Consider the following 14,754-nt stretch of genomic DNA (forward strand, 5'->3'; position numbering starts at 1 on the left):
CAAAGACTAATAGAATTGGGACAAAATTGGAAATAAGAGTTCCTGTATATGGTTAAGCGTCTTGAGGACAAAGCCAGCTAGCCAAGCATCAAAGTTCCTCTACAAACAGGCCCCCGCCTGTTGCTGAACCTGTTCCCTCACTCAGAATATGAAGATAATGAGGAAAAGCAGTACTTCATAGGGCTGGTATGATTGTATGATCAATTTCCTTATGTAAGATATGGAAAATAACAAAGCACACCCAGTCCTTATTAGGTAGACACTCAATAAACATCAACTTTTTTTTCTTGGCCATGCTGCGCAACTCATGAGATTTTAGTTCCCTGCCTGACCAGGGATTGAACCTAGGCCCTTGGCTGTGAGACCTAACCACTGTGGACTCCTAAGCACTGGACCATCAGGGAATTCCCAACATCAACTTTTTATTACTTCGCAGGCCTTTTGCCATCAAAATCTTACCCATTCTAGGCAGAGATCACAAATCAGGGTTCTCTTTTCCTTGAAGTCTTCTGGAGGCCTGCCCTGCCCTCCATCTGCCTGAGCCAGGGGCCCCTTCCACCCACACCTGCATCCTGCTTGGGCAGAGCACTGTACTAGGTGTCATGAAATCTGTTCAAATGTGTTTTCTGCCCCCAAAGAGCTGACCTGCAGGAGATAAGGTTGAAACCACATGGAAAAGGCAGAAAAGCCGAGCCCGTGGGGAACTTAAAACGATTTAATTTAAAATCAGAATTTAAGACAAGAGAAGAGTTCACGCCACTGTATGTGAATGTGAAAAGAAGTGAATGGACAGTAATTGATCTGATGTTTCAGAGGAAGAAAGAGCACCTTAAGCTGAGGGCGAGGGAAGGGTTTAAGGAGGAGTCACTGTTTGAGCTGAATCTGGAAAAACAGCCAGGATTAGGGAGAGGCTGCTGGGAGGGGGGTGTGGACCAGGCTGAAAGGAAGTAGCACCCCCTCCCTCAGGGCACTGGAGCTCCTGGAGAGCAGGTCTTGGTCCCACTCACCTCTGCACCCCCAAGGTGGGAGCACAGAGCCTCCAACACCAGAGGCCAGGGCAGCATTCAGTGCTTTTTGCATCTCTTCTGGATGGGGGACTACCAGTCCCTCTCACCACTTCGTCCACCTGGCCCCTTCCTGTTTTCTGTGCTTTTCCATGTCTCCACCTTGGGAAGCAGCTGAACCAACACAAGAGGGCACTGTGCCCCTTCAGTGCAGTCTCTTCATCCCATGAAGCCCCTCTCCACTGCCCAGTGCTGCTGCTCTGTGACCCTCAGGCAGTGCCACACCTTCTCTGGGCCCCTTTTAAAAGCCCTGACACTGCAGCAAGAGCATAGCATACTGAGGTCAAGGCCCACATCCTGGCAGAGGGGTGGGGACAGAGCCTCAGCCCTGGGCACACAGTCTCTTCTCTGGACTTCTAGGAGCAACCTGGGAAGGAAAAAAAGGCCCAGGCCAGGCTGACAAGTAGCTGGATCTCCTGGGTTCATTTGGTGTCCCCTCTGAGCTGACTCCCAGTTCTCTTCTGGTCAGGTCCAGGGGACTGCATGGGACGCCATGGCCCCTGTCCCAGTGCTGGGGTGTCAGACAGGAAATCAGGACGGGAATTTGTTGGGGACAAGTCAGCGTGCTCAGCCAGCAAGCCCTCTTTGGAGGGTCTATTCACAGTGAGGGTGGTCACGCCACTGACATCTTGCTCCAGAGGTCTGTCCATCTAGCTTGCTCTTGGGCTGGAGGTCACACGGTCCACCTCTCACTTCGGGCCTCCACAGCCTGGACCAGGCCTTCGCCCAGGATGGCAAAGTCCTCCAGGATGGCTTCGACATTAGGCACCATCACCGGCTCCCCACCTTGAGACACCACCATGCGTCCCTTTGTGTTGGAGGCCTGGGGGAGTCAGAGACATATGGATTGAAGTATCATGAAAGGCATATGCAGAGACACAAAGACACACACGCTTCACACCTGACACAGGGTCACCCGTGAAGCCACAGACACACATGCCCACACGGAACACATGTGCACACTCAGGAACAGACAACTGTCACCAGCCAGCTCACCTTGAAGGGCTGGGGCTGGAAGCTGGTGGGCTTCCAAAGGACACCAATCACCTCTCCGCCATGCTGGTCATAGAAGAAAAGAGCCAGGTGTCCAAAGGACTCCTAGGAAAAGGCAGGACCGGAAAAAGACTACAGGTGGGAACCTGAGAGCCAACGCCACGGCCCCATCTCACCTGGAAGCCTCCTCCCCAGGGCCAGCCAACCCTCAAGGACCTACCCTGAGCTGTGCCAGGTAGAGCTGAGGTGGATCATAGCCCAGCACGGGCATAAGAGAGGAGGGCCCCGGCTCACTGAGCAGGCCCCGGCAGAAGGAGGCAGCCGGCGAGTCCACAGCCTGACGGTGCCGGGGGATGTGGCGGGGGGCCAGGCGGATCAGCACGTCGTATATGTCCAATGGTGGCCGGAACACGGTCTGAAGAAGGGCAGGGAGGGCTCAGCAGTGTCCACTGGGGAGCTGGAAACTGGACCACAAACCACCCCACAGGCCCACTCTGCTTCCTTCCTTCCTTTCTGTCTGACCCCCCATTAGGGGCCCAAATGCTCATTTCAAGGTGGGAACACCAGGACCGAGGTGATGGCAGCTTGGGTTCTGCAGGAGGATAGTGGGCTACAAGAGCGAAGCTGGGGCCACGGTTCCCCTCCAGCCTCCACAGCCAGGCACCGTGGGCAGCTATGGTGCCTTCTCTGAATTCAGTCTCACTGAACAAGGGCCCGAGAACTCTGGGCTTCCATGGCTCAAAGGCAGAGCCCCTGAGCCCCCGGAGTCAGTCTGGGTCAGGGGCTTACCCTGATATCTCCAGGACCCCGGGGATCCATAAGCTGCTTCTCTAGGACAGGCAAGGCCTCGGCTGCCAGGACCACGAGCTGGTGGAGGATCTGGGGAGGCACACACAGGTCATGCAGGTCAGACCTGACCACGGGTCTCTCTTAGCTCAGGCTGGGCCTGCTTTTTCCTGAAAACTACACATTTGGGAGCAGGAATGCAAAGAAACCTGGGGCGAGGGTCCATCTTGTGTCCACATGGAGCTTTTGCGGTCTTGGGGGGTAAAGATGACCATGATGGGGAGCTTTGCCCGGGTTGCCAGGAAGACACTGCGGATCTCCACCTGCTCTTCCGCTGTGAATGAGAGGGGGTTCTGGGTCAGCTGACCTCTCTCCCCAGACACCCTCTACTGCTCCAAGTCCTCCCACTGTGCCCACCACAGGGAGTCTCCAACATCCCCTACATGGCGTAAGTGATGAAAGGGACACCACATCTGCCTCAAATGGGGGGGGGTGGTGGTAAACTCCTAGCCTGGGCCCAGAAGGAGAATTTTCCACTGCCTGGCATCCTAGTCTGGTTTCCGGGCCTGCACAAGCTGAGGCCTGCCCCGGCCCCCTCCTCCCCTGGGCTCCCACACACCTGGGGAATTAGAAAGCTGACACCCTCCTCTCTGCTGGGACCAGGAGCTCCTCACGTTACAAACAGAAGTCATCACTCACACCCTGAGGTCTGGGCACCTACTCCCACCTGCACAGTTCCCTGCACTCCCACCTTAAGACTTCCCACCTGGTTTGCAGAGTCCCTCTTCTTCTCTTCTCTTCCCTCCACAGTCCCCTAGGTGGCCTGCTCACTGCCCCCAGTGCATTCTGTTTCTGATCATCACGTGGGCAAACCACATCTCTACAGTCTCAGAGCTCCCTGAAGGCTGGATCTGGTCCTCTTCCTCCTTAACATTTCCCCACCCCCAGGCAGCCAGAATCAGAAGTAGACATCCAGGGTGGGGTAAGCAGAGAGAAAACGTAACAGACTGACAGGGAAAACCCTTGCCTGCCCTCCTCTGCAATCCACAAAGGGTAGTTCTTCCGGTAGCCTGACTCTTATCGTACCACTTACCAGTGAGCTCATTGTTGAGGTTGACAATTAGGGGGTTGTTCTTCCAATCGAAGGTTGATATCAGGAAAAGGAATCGAAGGAAGCCCACCTGGGGGGAGCTGAGAGGAAGGAATGAGCAAAGTGTCAGGGGCCCAGCCACATGTGCCCAGCCTCCCACAGTCTGGGTAGCCTAGAGCCCTTAGTCTGGATTGCAGGGGATGGGGGTGTCTCAGAATCCCTTCTGGCCCTAGGTTCGGCCACCTCTCCCATGTGGACTGAAGCAGGAAAGATGACAGCTGACCCCAGGGGAACTTCCTGGCTAGGGGAAAGGTGGAGGGCATCACCTGGGAGGGGTGAAGGGCTCAGGGTGCAGGAAGAGGGCAGCAGCCACCAGGTCTAGGCTCTCATCAGTGAGCTCCCCACCCAGGAGCTGGGCACGCACCCACCGCTTGGCCAGCCGAGCCACACCGGAGAAGGCTGGGTGCTGCTGCTGGAGCCTGTGGGAAGAAGAGGGTAGAGGCACTGAGGCACAGGCACTTGGGCCCAAGGAGATTTTCAGCCCGACTGCAACTGTTCACTCAACTTTCACTCAACACTGGCCTCTGTGCTAATGTGCTATATGATCATACATGTATGATCTCATGTCTTCCTAACTAATATTGCAAGAGGTTGTTCCTAGCATGATTATCATTTTATAGATGAGAAAAATCAGGTGTGTGGGGGTGTGTGTGTGTGTGCACATGGCAGGGATTTGGGCTCAAGAGACAAAGCCAGTTAAGTGGCAGGGCCAGAATCCTAGTACTTCTAGCACTTGCCTGACTCCAGCCCAGCACTCATATCCCTAACTGGCCTAACTCTCCAGACGGATGGCCAGGCGAGCAGGACAGGACTGGGAGAGGGTCTATGAGAGCCTGTGCGGGTGGCCCTACCCATGCAAGGCGCTGGTGAGCAGGGGCAACTGCCTCGTGTCCCTCTCGAGGCGGAGGGAGGTGGGGGTGTCCCTCAGCGAGATCATCCCCTCAGGGCTCCGCATCTCTTTCAGGATCTGCGGCTCCCGCTGGTAGGCCACACGGATCCGGAACACAAACCCATCCTGTTGGAAGAGGGGAGGGGATGGGAGATGGGGTACCCTGATGCCCCTGTCCCTTCCTCCCCCGTATCCCTGCCCAGTGCCCGCCTAACCTTGAGGACGTCGGTGTGTGTGGCTGTGGCGCGGCATGGCAGCCCATGCTGCTGAGTAAGCAGCTCCGCCAGGCGCAGCTGGAAGGCGGCACGGACCCTGCGAATGGCCTCGGCATCCTGTGGCCACTGCCCACTGCCCTCCAGGTGACACACCACTGTGGAGAAGAGGGACAGGCCTCAGTCTACGGCCATGGGTTAAGAGCACTCCCTTTCAGCCCCTTGCAAGAGCTCCCTCACCAGTCATGGGCTCCACGTAGGCTGGGCAGGGCTTGTCAGGCCGGGGCAACAGTGAGGCCCGCTCTCGCAGCTGCTCATAGAAGGAGTGGGCTGGACGGACTGGGGTTGGTGGGAACACCTGTGAGAGAAGGGAGGCTGAGGAAGAAGATGGGGAGAGGGGTGCCCATAGTCAGGGAGCTGGAAGGGAGAGTACTGGGTGAGTGAGGCAGAAGGGGGTGTCATCCAGCGGAAAGGGCTCCCTGCTCTCCTGACCTCAGTATAGCGCAGCACAGGGTGAGCTCCCTGTACAGCAGACACGGTCAGCGGCAGACCATCTAGGCCCCACAGCAGGTGGCTGAGGTCATCGTAGCAACGCACTGCAGCTGCCAAGGCCTCCTCACCAGTGCTGGAGGTCTGAGGGGAGAAAAGACAATCAGGAGGGCAGGACCTTACAGAAGGGCAGGACCTTATAGAAGAACCAGACCAACTGGGATACAGCCCTGGCTCAGGCTGCTGCTGCAGAGCCAGAGGGCCCCCTGCTGGACACTCAGGGAAGTGCAGCCTGGCTAAGGTGGTGGGGACTCTCCAGCCCCATTCCCAGCCCCGGAAATCCAGCCACACAGGTTACTCGCCCAACCATCCCTAGCCATGACCCCAGCCCTGAACGAGGGCCCTCACCTCTTTCAGGCCTTGGATCAGTGCATCCAGGAGGCCCCCCGTATAGTGGACACAGGTATCTGGAATGTCAGCGTGGCTGGAAAAGGGGCACAAAGAGTGTGGCCACTGGGGGTCAGGGAGAGAACTGCTGGATGTGAGCAGCTCACCCCAAAAGCTTGGGCCCCGCAGCCCATGCCTGCCTTCTGGCATTCAGATGCTAACACTCACAGTGCCAAGAGATGAGTGACCACTTGGTGGGGAATGAGACGCTTCTGGGCCATAGAGGCAGCCTCCCAGACCACAGCTTCCCGGATGGCTCCATCCTGGAAACGCCGAAGCTCGGAGCGAGAGCCCCAGAACTGGCGAAAGTCAGCAGCCTAGGGAGAAGACAACAGTGGGAGAGATCAACAAGAAGGGGTTCTGTCAGAAATCTCCTGACAGGCCTCGAGCCAGGTGGCAAGAGGATAGTCCACCCACTCCTGCCAGTGCATACGCTGGGCTTCCCAAGACAGGGCAAAATCACCCCTGAGACCCCCGGCTCCTCACCTCAGGCTGGTCAGCCTCAGGACCCAGCTCAAGAACACTGGTCAGTCCCTCAGGCCGGAGGAGCAATCCCAGGGTCAGGAAGCCTGGATCTCTGTGCTTCGGTGGCTCCTGGCTGATGTCCCACTGCAGGGTGTAGAGAGGCCGAGCTCAGTCCAAGTGCCCCCCAGCTGGGTCAGGAAACCCCCTTTCTAGTTAGAGGGATGGAGTGTCTTGTGTATCCCCTAGGCCCCAGGGTCCTCCTCTCTCAGTCCCACAAACTCCCCAACCCACCCCACCTCACCTCTGAGACTGGGGGCCGAGAGTGGGCCAGCAGCTGCAGCCGGGACCCCAGGCCCTGCTCCAGGAGGGTGGTGAGTGGGCTCAAAGCCGCTGAGACATAGTCCCCACCAAGATCTTGTAGCTCTGGCCACAGCTTCAGCCGGTGACACGCTGCCTGCAGGCGACTCAGTGGACGGAGGCTGGGGGGGGTGGGGGCACAGAGGGACAAAGAGGGGGCATCAAGTACTGCTGGCCCCCGCCATCACTAGGGAGATCGAGCAGAGCGCCAGTCTGAAGATCTCGGCCCCCTCACTAGCCCCGAGGCAACAGGACTCACTGATGTATCAGCCCGAAACTCACTGCAGGATGTGGTCGAAAGCCCGGATCATGGGTTTGGGAGTCATCAAGAGCAGCTGGAACCCATCGTCAGCTTTGCTGTCCAGCAGCGCCATAGACAACCGAGCCTCGTGCTGCACCTGAGGTCACGGAGCAAGCAAGGAACCCGCCATGTGAGACCACCAGCACTGCTCTCTCCCCTTACTGAACCCAGGGCCCAGACGCAGAGACATGCTCTAGAGAGGGGTTGATGGTGTCCTGGTGCTGGCAGAAGGGATAGGGTCTGGGCTGGGACACTGGGGGAGCTCAGGACAGTGGGAGACAACTGATACCTGGTGGTAAGTGGAGGCAGTGATATCAGCACAGAGGTTGAGACGGCCCGAGGAGTCCAGGAAGACAACAGGGAAGGCCTGGTGGAAATCAGCCAGGGCCGGCTGGGAGAGGGAGAGAGAAGCCAGTCAGTGCTGGGTCTTAACTTCAGGGCTCCGGGCCCAGACTTGTGTGTGTGTGCCAAGTCGCTTCAGTCGTGTCCGACTCTTTGTGATCCTGTGGACTAGCCCACCAGACTCCTCTCTCCATGGGATTCTCCAGGCAAGAATACTGGAGTGGGCTGCCATGGCCTCCTCCAGGGGATCTTCTCGACCCAGGGATTGAACCCTTGTCTCTTATGTCTCCTGCACTGGCAGGTGGGTTCTTTACCACTAGCGCCACCTGGGAAGACCAGACTCAGCACCGCCCTACTCACCAGGGAGGGATCTGAGCTGAAGCATAAACTGATCCCGTTGACGGTCAGATCTGTACTGGCTGAAATGAACCAGAGAAGGTGGTTGTGTCAGAAGGTATCCCCCTTTCTAAGGACCCCGTCCCCGTGACACCCACCCTCCAGACAGGTGACTGCAACTGTCTGCCTCTGAGGTTTGTTTTGCTCCTCTGTCTTGAGGACAATAAAACAAATGGTCCCTGATGGGGATGATCAGGACCCTTGGCCTTTCCAAGTCCAGCCGTCTCACCCAGAAACTGCAGGGTGCTTCTCAGCACTTGGTAGCTGCTCATGGTGGTGTGGATCTTGCGTGTGGACACGAGGAAGGCCACCACCATGGAGACAAGGAACCCGCTGAATCCTCCCAGGCCCTGAGGGAGAAACAGATGGAGAGGCCGAAGCTCGGAGCCAGCCCACCACTCAGCGAGGCCCAGGAAAACTTCCGGCTCACCTTGTCCAGTTCTCGCTGCCGCAGCCAGACCTTCAGAAGTGCCACCCCGTCCTTCAGTCCTGAGGCTGAGCCCAGTATGGCTGACAGCAGCTGCACATGAGATTCAAGGGCTGTGTCCTGCAGGAGCCATGTGTTGTAGCGGGGGGTGGGGGGTTCTGGGCTACCTGTGGGAGGAAAGGGGGAGCCGTGAGAGGAGAGGACCCCACAATAGCCTTTCCTCCAACCCAGCCTTGACACCACTGTCTACTCACCATCCCCTGAAGGACTCTGCCCTCGGTACCAGGCAGAGCGCACGTTGCTCTTGGACGGCAGCAGGCGGCACGGGCGGAAGAAGTCGGGCGGAGGGCAGGGATGCAGACGGACGGTGACCAAACGCTCATCCTTCCCTGGGGGGAGATGGGTGATGCTGAGATCCTGCAGCCACCCTGGAGTCAAAGAACTCCCTGCACTATCCCGCCACATAAGGGGCCCATGCCTGCCCACCTCAGAATTTGAGGTCCCGATACCTTTCCCCTAAGACTTGAGGCCCAAGTCTTCTCTCACCATGGACTTAAGGCCCATGTGTAGCGGAAACCCTTGTTTCCCCTACCAGATCTGTCTATCACCCCATACTGTGCCTTCCACCCAGTGTGTGCCTCCCACCGTGAGGCCGCAGCAGCAGCGAGGGTTTCAGATGGCAGCCATTGGTGTAGGAAAAGCGAACACTGCCGAAAAGTGGGTCCTTGGCTAGGTGGTGAGCCAAGTGAGCCAGGTAGAGGGCACGCTTGCGGAAGTAGCGCTGGTTTAGTCCATCCTTGTCCTGCAGGATCTCCTGGAGGGGTCAGGAGAAGAGAGAGAGATGGCCAAGTCGCTTAACTGTTTGTTGATGGAGGACTTGGGGGTCAAGATGAAGCCAAGGTGAGAGTAAAGCTTGGCAACCCCATCTGCTGGCGAGGATGCCAAAGTCAAGGCCAGCAACACCATATCTTGGATGAGGAAGGCAAAGTGCTGCTCCTTCAGGACAACTGCAGTGGTCTGTTCTTTGGATTCAAAATTCAGATTTCAATCCTCTGGCAAGTGGGAGGTGGGAAAAAGAAAGGGATCCAGGGATTTGTAGGTGGTAAAATGCCAGACCTCTCCATCCCAAACTCTGGATCTTACCCTGGGTATGATCAGTGCTACATCCACATTGATGTCCGGCCGGATGCAGGTGCCCAGAAGGTAACTTCCCACAACAGTGACCTGGGCTGGGGGCAGGAAATGGAAACGGCCCTTCACAGTATAGGGCACTTGGTGGATAGGGGCTTGAACCCCATCTGGGAGCCATGCCTGGTTGGTCAGCTGTGGGGACAGAGACAGTGACGCATATTTGATTACCTTCCTAACATGTCCCCTTAACGTACAGTAGACATCTCAAATTCAACATGTCAAAACGTTTGAAACCAAACTCCTGATCTTCCTATAAATATGTCTTCCCCATTAAGGCAACTCCATACTAGCTGCTCAAGCTAAAAATGTTTAAATCACCTTGACTCATCTCTGTTAAGAACTCCCATTTTGGGACTTCCCTGATGGTCCAGTGGCTAAGACACCAAACTCCCAATGCAGGAGGTGTGGGTTCAATCCCTGGTCAGGGAACTAGATCTCACATGCTACAACTAAGAGTGAACATGCCACAACTAAGACCCAGTGCAGCCAAATAAATAAATAAAGGTTAAGAGGAAAAAGACACCCATTTCACTTTCAAAAGGTATCCAGACACTGATCACTTCTCTACTCTATCCTAGTCTGAGTCATTTTTCAGTGGATCACTGCACAACAAGTTCCTAACCAGTCTCCCTGATTTCATCTTTGTTCCCCTCCATTCTACTTTTAATAGTCTGGGTGAACTTCTTAAAACTGACGTTAGATCACAGAATCACTTTACAAAACAACAACAACAAAACAAAACAAAACCCTGTAGTTATCCCCACACCTCACCCAAAGTGTTAATCACTCAGTTGTATCCGACTCTTCACAACCCCGTGGACTGTAGCCCTGCCAGGCCCCTTTGTCCATGGAATCCTCCAGGCAAGAATACTGGAGTGGGTTGCCATTCCCTTCTCCAGGCGATCTTCCTGACCCAGGGATCAAACTCAGGTCTCCTGCATTGCAGGCAGATTTTTTACCATTTGAGCCACCAGGGAAGCCCCAAAGCAACAGCTCAAAGTCCTTGTTCTGGTGCACAAGGCCCTGCATGATATACTCACTTCCTCCATTATTTTTCTAAACTCACCTCCTTCTATCTTCCCTTCACTCATTCCAAGGAAGTACCAGACCTATTCTTGCCTTTGAGCCTCTGTGTTGGATGTTTCCCCTTCCTGGAATGTTCTTCTTCCCTTAAATATCTACATGGCTGACTCACTTTCTTTATACAAATGTCACTTTAGTAAGGCCTACCTCAACCACCCTATTTAAAGTTGCCAACCACTCTCATCCTCTGATATTCCCATGATCCCCTTAATGTGTCCTTCTTCCTTTTTCCATAGTGCTTACCACCACTTTCTAACACTGCCATACAGTTTACTTGTCATGTTCATTATATTATTGTCCATATTCCAACACTAGAACACAGGCTGCTTTGTTCACTGATGTATCCTAAGAACCCCTGGAGGAGGGCATGGCAACCCACTCCAGTATTCTTGCCTGGAGAATCCCCATGGACAGAGGAGCCTGGCAGGCTACAGTCCATGGGGTCGCAAAGAATCGGACACGATTGAGTGACTAAGCACAACACATCCTAAGAACACAACTACTGCAAGGCCCTTAAGTGTTTGCTGAATGAACAAATGAGTGACTGCACCCCCAGCTGAGCCTCCTGGCGGTGAGAATGAGCTCCCTAGCACCCCATCCCCTTCAAAGAACAGCAAGGTCCCTGAGGACCTTTTCTGGGCTTTCCAGTTCCCTCCACTACTTGACTTACCTCTGTCTCAGGGGTTGAGGGCACCCTCATGATCCGCTGGTTGACCTCCCGTAGGAAAGCGTCAATCCGCTCTTTCTTCTTCTCTGACAGCCTCACTTCCTTTAGTAACTCCTCTACCTGTAAGATGGTGCAGGAGAGAGTAGTACTTCAGCCTCAGGGTCTCAACCCATCCCTCTAACCCAAGTCCCAACCACCCAGCAGTACCTGTAAACGAAGCAAGCTGGAATGGAACAGACTCTCAGTCTCCCGAAGGCGACTGAGCTCCTCATTGGTAGGTTCCTTGTACAGTTCTGCCCGGCTGAGCTTCACAGGCTGCAGGAGGCCCTCCCCTGGAGACCCAGCTATCTTACGTTTCTTTACAGATTCCTTCTTCCCCTCTTTGCCTGTGCCTTCCAGAGCTGACTCCATCACCTGTGGCCAATGAGAGGGAGAAGCCAGGGTGACATCACAGACATCCAGCATCCACTGTGCCACCAGGACCAGATGCAGGTAAGGCTTCACCTGCTCCTGGTCTCTCTTGAACAGGAATCAGATTGTGTAAAACTCAGAATAATTTTTAGTTAAAAGAACTTACTGAGCTCTAGACTGAAAACTCCTTGAGTTGAGGGTTCCCATCTATCTGACAGCACAAGCACGTAGCTCTGCTTGGAGTCAGTAGGGGTAGTAGCTGAATCGGCCCTGGAAGCAATGCCTGAGCTCCTTGTACTTCCAAGTAACAAGACCTTCTCTTCTGCTGAGTTAGTTCTGGAACGTCGCAAATGCCAACCTCCATTCTTGCTCTATCCAAATCCTGCCAGGTTACACACGCACCCCCTGCCCCAACAAGCCCTGACTATAGGCTATATCAGTATACATTAAGTGATCAATGATGGAGCCTACTGGCTCTGAAGGATATACTCAATAAATCATTCAATCCTCATAATAATCCTAACAGAAAACAAACACCTGAACGAAGCTCCGTTGAGCTTGTGGTTCCAGTTGGTATGCTTAAACTGTGAGCAGGCTTCAAACTCTGGTCTGCGGGATCCCAAACCTTCTCCCCTGCAGCCCTGGGCTCCGCCCCCCTTCATGGTTCCACACCCGGAAGAGCCTTACTGTAGCGCACCAGGACTGCCACCACGTGGGGAGCACAAAACTAGACACAGGAGGGGAGAAAATCCTGCCCAAGGTCCAGAAGGACGTAGGGAAAAGACCCAAGCCGCGGAAGGGAATGGAGCGAGTCTCTTCAATTTCAAGGTGTAGAGCTAACGAACAGAGACAGTCAATAGGCTTTACTACTTCTATGCAGGTAAAGCCAAGTTCTATCTCCCTTAGCAAGCCCTGTCTCGGTATCCTAAGCTGGAAGCATCGGAGGAAATGAGGCTCTTCCCTAAGGGGCCACTCTTGTGCCCCTCGCTAGCAAGCTGTTAGGTTCCGCTGTCTCTGGCACGCTGCGCATCCCTTCCTCCCAGGCCGCTCGCCCACCTGCGGCTCCCCAGCAGTTCCGCGATGCTCCGCTCTCGCAGGTGCGGGGCCCATCCCTCACGTATTGCTCTCGCACTTTGGCTTTAAAGTCCACTTGCTCTGTAGAGATTCCCCCACGTTGGCAGAAATGCCCGAACCGCGGCAGAAATGCGGGTACCTGCGTAAGCAAGCCTCATGGCAAAGAACCCCGCCCAGTTCCAGAGCCATTGGGTGAGTGCCCGACGAGTCGCTCGCCATTGGTTTCTGTCACTCCCCAGAACCGCCCATCATGGGGGAGGGAGCCAAATAGAGTTCTCCGATTTACGGCCTCTTTGCGACGCCAGACCGGAAGCTTGCCGGTAACTTGGCGGTTGCTTCCTTTTCCTCACTTCCTCCTCTTGGAACACCAGGGAAAGGGCGGGGCTAGTTTGGGCCTTCTAGGGAGGGTTTGTTTACGTAAGTGATTCCTCTTCTTGCTCTATCAATTAACCAATCTCGTCAGTTCTACTTCCAAACTATGTCTTGAGTTTATTCATTTTGTGTGTGTGTGTGTGTGTTAAGTCACTTCAGTCTTGTCCCATTCTTTGCGAAAGTGCTGACTGTAGCCTGCCAGACTCCTGTGTCACTGGGATTCTCTGGGCAAGAATACTGGAGTGGGTTGCCATGTCCACCTCCAGGGGATCTTCCTGACTCAGGGATCAAACCCGCCTCTCTTAGGTCTCCTGCCCGTTGGCAGCCTGATTCTTAACCACTAGCACCACCTGGGAAGCCCCAGGACTATCTCTTCAGTTCAGTTCAGTTCAGTCGCTCAGTTGTGTCCAACTCTGCGACCCCATGGATTTCAGCACACCAGGCTTCCCTGTCCTTTATGTAGTCATAATTCAATTATAAAAATTCAAGAAATGTAACCTTCATTCAATACTATCATATAAAGTCCATATTCAAATTTTACCAATTTTCTCAATAATACCCTTTACATAGTAGCGTTTTATTTCCTGGCTCAAGATCAGGCATCTATTTAGGCATCATCTTTCTTTTCCCTCTGAGTCTGAATTAATCTGGAACATATTCTCTCCCTTTTTTGTTTTTTGTTGTGTGTGTATGTGTTGGTTTTTGTTTTTGCCACACTGTGCAGCCTGTGGGATCTTAGTTCTCTGATCAGGGATGGTACCCTTGCCCCGTGCATTGGAAGTGCTGAATCTTAACTGCTGGACTGCCAGGGAAGTCCATTTTTTCCCCCAAAACAGTTTTGAAGAATATAGCATAGTTTCATTCGATAGCTTTTTCTTTAAATCTTTTTTATTGAAGTATGCAGTGGTAAAGACTCTGCCTGCCAAGGCAAAAGACATAAGAGATCTGGGTTCAATCCCTGTGTCAGGAAGATCCCCTGGAGTAGGAAATGGCAACCCCCTTCAGTATTCTTGCTTGGAAAATTCCATGGACAGAGGCGCCTGGTGGGCTACAATCCATGTGGTCACAGAGTCAGACACCACTGAGCACCCATGCACAACACATATATGGAAAAATTCACATATCTCAAGGATACACCTTGGATAGTCACAAACTAAACATACATATGTACTCAACTCACAGAAAAAAAAAAAGCAGGGACTTCCCTCGTGGTCCAGTGGTTAAGAATCTGCCTGCCAATTCAGGGGACACAGGTTCAATTCCTGGTCCAGGAAGATCCCACACACCACAGAGCCACTAAGCATGTGCACCCTAACTACTGAGCTCGAACTCTAGAACTTGCGAGCCACAACTACTGAAGCCCACATGTCCTAGAGCCAGTACTCCACAACCAGAGAAGCCACCAAAATGAGAAGTCCATGCACCACAATGAAGAATAGACCCTGCTCACTGCAACAAGAGAAAGCCCAGGAGCAGTAATGAAGACCCAGTGAGGCCAAAAATAAACACAAAAATAAATTTTAATGTAAAAGAAAAGAACATTTTCTGCACCTTTCCAATCTCCCCTCGTGCTGCCTTTTAGTCACCTCCCTGGAAAAATAACCCCTGTCCTGACTTCTAATAACATAGGTTAGCTTA

General features: G+C 54.0%; 2 protein-coding genes across 6 annotated transcripts in view; one reads left to right on the forward strand and one right to left on the reverse strand.

Annotated features, from left to right (window-relative positions):
• Positions 1-694: 694 nt before the first annotated feature.
• On the reverse strand, positions 695-13,114 carry NOL6 (nucleolar protein 6). 4 transcript variants are annotated; one of them, XM_081518969.1, is made up of 26 exons: positions 12,884-13,114; positions 11,467-11,673; positions 11,263-11,379; positions 9,462-9,641; positions 8,964-9,132; positions 8,573-8,707; positions 8,322-8,485; positions 8,121-8,241; positions 7,856-7,914; positions 7,443-7,544; positions 7,135-7,250; positions 6,797-6,974; positions 6,517-6,639; positions 6,199-6,347; positions 5,992-6,067; positions 5,587-5,727; positions 5,335-5,452; positions 5,098-5,252; positions 4,845-5,008; positions 4,260-4,412; positions 3,937-4,034; positions 3,053-3,177; positions 2,847-2,936; positions 2,278-2,472; positions 2,061-2,162; positions 695-1,887 (listed from the first exon to the last, which is right to left on the reverse strand). In XM_081518969.1, the coding sequence occupies exons 2-26, from the start codon at positions 11,668-11,670 to the stop codon at positions 1,738-1,740; spliced, it is 3,384 nt and encodes a 1,127-aa protein (XP_081375095.1). In that variant the 5' UTR covers positions 11,671-11,673; positions 12,884-13,114; the 3' UTR covers positions 695-1,737. The 4 variants fall into 4 exon arrangements, with proteins under 4 accessions (XP_081375095.1, XP_081375085.1, XP_081375104.1 ...); XM_081518959.1 differs by having other exon boundaries at positions 12,727-12,915; XM_081518978.1 differs by lacking the exon at positions 12,884-13,114 and adding an exon at positions 11,837-11,994.
• Positions 10,975-14,754, forward strand: part of UBE2R2 (ubiquitin conjugating enzyme E2 R2) — a 110,620-nt gene continuing 106,840 nt past the window's right edge. Inside the window, exons 1-2 of one of the 2 annotated variants that reach the window (XM_081519324.1) lie at positions 10,975-11,163; positions 11,659-11,751. In XM_081519324.1, the coding sequence (XP_081375450.1) occupies positions 11,683-11,751 (69 nt within the window). In that variant the 5' untranslated portion in view covers positions 10,975-11,163; positions 11,659-11,682. Of the gene's footprint in view, positions 11,164-11,623; positions 11,752-14,754 lie in introns of those variants that run through there. The other variant, XM_081519319.1, reaches the window with a different exon arrangement.

This window comes from Giraffa tippelskirchi, chromosome 1 (genome assembly GCF_054371585.1).
Source record: "Giraffa tippelskirchi isolate mGirTip1 chromosome 1, T2T-mGirTip1v1.2.pri, whole genome shotgun sequence".
Lineage (NCBI taxonomy): Eukaryota > Metazoa > Chordata > Mammalia > Artiodactyla > Giraffidae > Giraffa > Giraffa tippelskirchi.

Bases quoted from the DNA above. Each gene is read 5' to 3' on its own strand.
- NOL6 (XM_081518959.1), bottom strand. From the start codon at position 12,780: ATGGGCCCCGCACCTGCGAGAGCGGAGCATCGCGGAACTGCTGGGGAG. The intron at 8,242-8,321 runs GTGAGCCGGAAG...TTTCTCCCTCAG, and splicing joins GGCAGCGAGAACTGGACAAG to GGCCTGGGAGGATTCAGCGG. The intron at 5,009-5,097 runs GTTAGGCGGGCA...CTCTTCCAACAG, and splicing joins CACACACCGACGTCCTCAAG to GATGGGTTTGTGTTCCGGAT.